The sequence below is a fragment of the Solea senegalensis genome, linkage group LG17 (genome assembly GCF_019176455.1).
Source record: "Solea senegalensis isolate Sse05_10M linkage group LG17, IFAPA_SoseM_1, whole genome shotgun sequence".
Classification (NCBI taxonomy): Eukaryota; Metazoa; Chordata; class Actinopteri; order Pleuronectiformes; family Soleidae; genus Solea; species Solea senegalensis.
The window spans coordinates 15,220,776-15,227,247 of NC_058037.1; the positions used below are offsets into that span (position 1 = coordinate 15,220,776).

Sequence of the window (6,472 nt, forward strand, 5' to 3'; positions counted from 1 at the left end):
GTAATGAAGCAGAATTCTTTCAAACCGATGAATTATTAATCCTCGAGGCGGGAGACAGGAGACTGTGGCACAGTTACGGGCTCCTGCGTTACATGTGGCGCCGATGAAGAGACAGATTCAGGGAAAAGGAGCAAGTTCTTTATGCAGGATTAAGAGACAACAATAGGACGGGAGCCAATCCAGGCCATTATCTGCTATACGCATATGAGAAGATCCAGTTATGCTCTGGTGGGTGGGCATGAACAACACACCCACATGATTTCATCATCATCATCATCATCATCAGCTGCAGGTAATACACCACAGACAGAAAAAAAAGACTCTTTTCATCTTGTGGCCATAAAAGGTATGACTCACAGCTGCCTTTCATGTTATGGAATAATAATCCGGCAAAACCATTCGTCTAATGATTATTAATTTGCAGACGTGGTACTGGCCGCTCCGGGGGCCCATTGCACTGAAACCTCAGTGTTACCGCCGCATTAATTTAGACGAAAGCAGAACACAATCTAATAGAAGAAAAAGGTGGAGTCTATAATCTAATTGAGTTGTTTTTAATTAGACAGTTGTTGATGCTGTTGTCTGACTGCTTAAACTCATGAACAGACTGAGAATATGGCCACCATGGAGAAAAACTGGACAAAATAGGCAAACACTCACCAGCTAGTTTCCATTTTTTAATAGAGGCAACAAAATATAAATGATTTATTGATATGTTTTTTTGAGAAATTATGAATGTTAAAGGTCTTTCATTAAAACCAGCTAAATCCCGCACTGCAACTTCTCAAAAAAAATTAAATTAAATTAATTTAGCTTAATATATATTTAACAATTCATGTCTTGCAATCATTTAACAGATCACAATGTTATGTTATGTAGTCTCAGTCACATATGACACATAAGGGTTACATCACTGCATAATCTGAGATACATATGCATAGATTAGACAATAACAGTTTCGTACAAACATGTCCACGTTTTATAAAAAAAGAAACAAATATTAACAGAGCCATTCAGAGTTAATCTAATCTTTTCCAGCTTCATAAAAGCATCATGTCTCTAATCCACTGGTTATTTGTTGGAGGATTTGAATCCTTCCACTTAAAAATAAAATACAATTTTTCTATGGCTTGAACTCTAAATCTCCCTTTTATTGCATGTACCGTTACCATGGTAACGTGCAGTGTTTTGGACTCACTCATGACCAGTGAACGATTGTGAGTTTGTAAATAAAGCGTTGCTCAAAAGAGCAAAAAGCTAATTTTGTACAATAATGACATTATTATGTCATTATTCTATTTTATTTAGTGACTAAATAAAAGTTTTTGTCTGTCTTTTCAACATGATCCAGGAAGAGTTTTGTCCTGTTTCCCCCCCCCACAGTTTCACCTGTGACCGGCACAGGTGTTGCTGACGGCTGTGTCCCATTTAAGTGTCCCAGGAAGTCAGTGTGCACAACAGAGCTAACTTATATTTAGGTGCATCATAACTTTTGTCATGATGGCGCAACTGCTAGTGCATTCGGACGTCATCAAACGTGTTTTCGAGATCCTTTCTTGCTTAAGACCACCATAGTTCTTCATGCACTTGGAGAAAGGATGGGTTAGTTCTCCGTTTGTTGCAATCTGCAGCCTTTACCTTCAGACGTTAATTCTTTTTTCTTAAGGTCCATTTATACTCTACGCAAAAGACGGAGATGGACGGAGCTTTTAGTCCATACTTTGCGTTCAAATGGAGTCAATTGTCCAAAGATAACGGAGCGCGACTGCTAGGCTTCACTCGCACGGCATTTTAAATTCGAGTATCCATCTGGCAAGGGAAGTTGTCTCCCTCATTGGCAACACCAACGAGTAATATCCCCCGTTAATGGTACGACTTACATTCAGTGGTCTTACGTTCCACAGCTTGCATTTCTGTCTATTTTATATCAAGGACAATGAAATAATCTCTTCAATGGGCGGCATGTTTGTTGATGCCGGCAAATTGGCACTGCCCTCTACAGGAAGTACTGCAAAACGGACGGACTTAAAACAGATGAAAGTTGGGTATAACTGGGCCTTACTCTAAAATAACCTCTTCTTGTCTTGTAGATACTACTCTGTGCTGTACCCGCTGGAGAGGAAGATCTCAGATGCTCGTTCCAGAGACCTGGTCATCTACATCTGGGTCCATGCGGTGGTGGCGAGCCTCCCCGTGTTCGCCGTGACCAACGTGACCGACGTGTACGTCACCTCGTCCTGCTCCGACGACCCCGCGCGCTCCCTGGGCCACATGGCGTACGTGTTGATCTACAACGTCACCACGGTGGTCCTCCCGCTCGCCCTGGTCTTCCTCTTCATGCTGCTGATCCGCAGAGCACTCAGCGCCAGCCAGAAGAAGAAGGTGATCATCGCGGCGCTGCGCACGCCGCAGAACAGCATCTCCATCCCGTACGTGTCCCAGCGGGAGGCCGAGCTGCACGCCACGCTGCTGGCGGTGGTGCTGGCCTTCTCCGCCTGCAGCGCCCCCTATGGGGCGTTGGTGGTGTATCGCACCATCTTGGCGGACACCAAGGAGCTGCCTGTGACGCTGTATCTCACCGCACTCTGGCTCCCCAAAGTGTCTCTGCTCACGAACCCACTTCTGTTTTTGACTGTCAACCGCTCGGCACGTCACAGCTGGATGGACCTGCTCGCTAGGATTCACAGACGCTATAGCCGCCGCAACGTGGTCAGCACCGGGGGTTTGGCCTCTTTGGGACCGGATGGGGTGATCGGGGAGCCGGTGGGACTGGAGACCGCCGGCCGCTCTGGGAGCCAACTTCTAGAGATGTTCAATATTGGCCAGCAACAAATCTTCAGACCCTCTGAAGAGGAGGAGGATGCAGAGAACGAGGGTCAAGGATCAGGAACAAAGGAGGACCTCAAAGCCGGGTCGAGGCTGGGGAGCCTCAGAGGGGAGGTGATCACCAAGAAGGACTCCCTGCAGAGCACGGCGGGAGGGCTGGTCATCACCAAAGACGGTCCTCCTGCGATCCTAGCACCTCGGGCCTCTCCGGTTCACACGTGCGCTTACGCCTCTTCATCACAGGTGGCACCAGCTACACCGACAGAAGTCGAGGACTCTCCGCAGTTTGGGTTCGGGCCCTTTGAGCTTCCCCCTCAGTGGTTACCCGAGACCAGGAACAGCAAGAAGAGGCTACTGCCGCCGCTGGGTAACACACCCGAGGAGCTGATCCAGACCAAGCTGCCCAGGCCGAGGCCCGAGCGGAGAATCAGCAGGAACAATAAGGTCAGCACCATTCCCACTGTGGATCAGTGACGTACTCCTTCTTGGCCTTTGCGGGGGTGGGGGGAATTGAAGTGTCAAATCGCTCTTTGACAATCATGGATTCTTTTCGATTTATCAAAAACCTTTTCCTCTCTTTTTGTGATTTTCTCAGACAGTAATCATTTTAGAGGTCAAGGTTTTAGACGTCTCGCTGACGAGGCGCCCGAGGCTCTGCAGGTTCTCTCGTTGGACAAAAACCTATTTGATACCAAGCGTTGACTGTGCTGTGAGTTATGTATTTGTTCAGTCTGACTTCACTGCCACTCGGGCTGACCCAGTTCCATAAATAAAAAAAAGGACTTCTCTTCTCCAGTGACTAAATGATCGGCAGGACGCAGATACCGCTTTTCAATTTCCCCGTTGTGATTGGCGCCGGCACGACCTGTGAAATGAAGACGCAGAACAAAATGTCCTGGATAATCTATCAAAGCAATTAATGACGTGAGGACATAGACTCTTTGATCCAAACTTTTTGTAACATGACTTGGTCCTGATTGCACTCTGTAAGCACACCTCAGTGTCCGAGTTTTTACGACTTCAATATTTGGCATCAATTCGACTCTTGCGGCCTGTTTTTCGCTCATGCTCCCCGTCTGTTTTTGGGTCTGTGTGCATTTTGTGCTGGATGTCGTTGTCATTTGTATTTCACGTGTGAGTGGATTTGATGGAGATGCAGATGTACGTTATGCAAATACAATGTGACATTTAAAAACATGTTTTCTGGAAGCTGAAAAGAAAAAAATGTTCAGAGTAAGAAAGTAGAATTTTCCAGGTCAGGGATCTTTTATTGTCCTTGTGGTCAATTCCATTGATTTTTCACTTCTTCCTGGAAATCATTTGCTCATGCTGTTTGTAAAATAAAGCAAACGAAACACAGTAAGAATTCGGTTTGTACTGTGAGTGTAACAGAAATGATTTCTTCTTTTCAGACTCTTTCCACTCTGATGCTGCCGGCTCTGTCTTTCCTCTTTGTGATGCATAATTTACAAGCAGCTGCCTCAACCTGAAGCTCAGGCCGAGGCAAACAGAGCTGGGCAGCACTTCAAATATTTGTCAAGCCGTAACGCCCTTTGGGATTTACCCACAATCCCCTACTATGTCCACAAAGAAGCTGATTCTGTGCCGCGTGTGCGCCACCGCTGTTACCAGGTGAAATTGTGCAGCCATGCCTCCCTGGAAACCACATCCGTCGCTCCTACTTAAAAGCAGGAAAGAGAGGAGTTTGTTTTCATACATCTTTGCCAATGAGTGTGTTACACAGTTATTGCACCGTGGAGTAGCTGCGTTTTTTTTTGTAGATAATCCATGCAACACAGAAGGATTTCTAAGCGCAAACTGCTGCTGGGAATTAAAAGCATCACATGAAACAGGAAGATTATTGATCTTGATGGCGCGAGTGTTAAAGAATACACAAGTTGAGGCTCTTATTTCACACCTGATTTGACTCAAGGCTCATTTAAAACATCATTTTCCCTCCTGTGTCCGTTCGGAGCTTGATAACAGAGATGTACTGCAGCATTTTTCTGTTCTCAGCATTGTAATAATCAATTTTTGTGTTGCCATTGTTCAAAAACAAGGACTGTTTGTACCTTTACTTGTACCACTCTTGGTAATATCACTCTTTTTTTCAGTGGCATCTCTTTCAGAGGTTCAAAAATGAACAGATAACATGGAACAGGTTCAATTTCGATGGACCATCCTGCTGAGGAACACTGTATGATTTCACTGAGAGCTCCAGTGTAGCAAGTCAATACTTTATTATTAAATCGTACAATTCAAATTCACCCCCAAAATCAGACAAAATCATATTTTATTAAGTGCTGTTTCATGACACTGGACTGTGTTAGAGGTGAGTTTTGACTTTAATATCCATCATAAATACACTTCACTGAGTGACTTTAGCACATTAATATTACATTAGTGGGAATAATGTCAATCCTGGGTCAACTGCAGGTTTTTAACCAGCATCAGCTCCAATAAAGAGTAAAGGATGCAAAATAGTAACCACGGTAACGTCAGCAGCACTGAGGGCTATGGTGACGTCCCCAATTCATACACCAGAACAACCTCTGGCAATGAGAGTGGTGTTAATCATCTTTAATTAGCAGCTTCGCTCAGTTTGAAATGACAAACTATAACATTAGCCGATGTGAGCTCAAGCATTAAGCGCAACCAGGACTGGATCTGAATGTGGGTTCTGTCAGGCAGTGGTTCTCCTCTCCTCTCCTCTCCTTCCATCGAGTGGAATAGCTATTTTTTTGCATTTCCATTAAGAATAGTAGCACCCTTTCCTTGGGGCACAATGGTACGGTAAGGTCTAGCTCCACCCACGACAGTCAGATGATTGGGCGACAGATGACACTCACAGTCGATGCTCATACAAAACTTGACGTCTTGTGGATTTGTGCAGCCAAACTTTACCAAACTGAACCGTACCGTGAACAGCAGTCGTGCATTTTTATGTCCAACTCCAGGAGCCTTTTCAGAGAAAACACAGGCTTCTTTTTTTTTTGGGTCATATTTTCAAGTAGTGTGCTGAGTGAAAGTCTCGCCGTGCGCATGAGAGATCAGAGGCTCTCTGCCCACTCACTGCTGATGTATTCCGTCATTAGCACAACCGCGGGGCGTCTGAGCATCCAGCGGCCAACGTGTTAACAGGAAAACTCGAAACTCAGATTTAGCTTGTGTCAACTGCCTCCCCGCTCCCGCCGTCTAATTAGCTTATGGAAAAAGCAGTCGCAGCATTTGAGATTGAAGCAAATTACAGCAGCAGCTACGCGATACACAGACTAGAAAAGTGCACGTTAATCTTCTTTGTGGTTTGTGTTAAGACGGAGCACATGAGGAGCCTTTGAGTAACAGAACAGCTCTTGTTATCAGCTTCGTTGTTATCTAAGCTGGAGCTGCCGTCACAGGTGTCGTCATCGTTGCCCCCCCCGCCGATATGTGGAGAATTTGTGGTCCAAGTCACGAGAGTTTTTCCTGTTAGAGGTTTTTTGGGAGAACAGTGGAGAAGGCCCTGGAGTCTGTGATGAGCTTAGGTCCTTGGTTCTCAAACTGTGGTACGCCTACCACCAGTGGTACGCAAGCGTCCTCAAGTGGTACGTGGAGGAAAATCCGAAATACTGTTCCCTAGCCGACGTTGCTCGGCCCATTTACACCA

General features: G+C 45.5%; 1 protein-coding gene across 1 annotated transcript in view; it reads left to right on the forward strand.

Annotated features, from left to right (window-relative positions):
• Positions 1 to 4,189, forward strand: part of gpr176 (G protein-coupled receptor 176) — a 15,212-nt gene extending 11,023 nt beyond the window's left edge. The window contains exon 3 of the mRNA XM_044048531.1: positions 2,091 to 4,189. Within this exon, the coding sequence (XP_043904466.1) occupies positions 2,091 to 3,300 (1,210 nt within the window). The 3' untranslated portion in view covers positions 3,301 to 4,189. The remainder of the gene's footprint in view (positions 1 to 2,090) is intronic.
• The last annotated feature ends 2,283 nt before the right edge of the window (positions 4,190 to 6,472 follow it).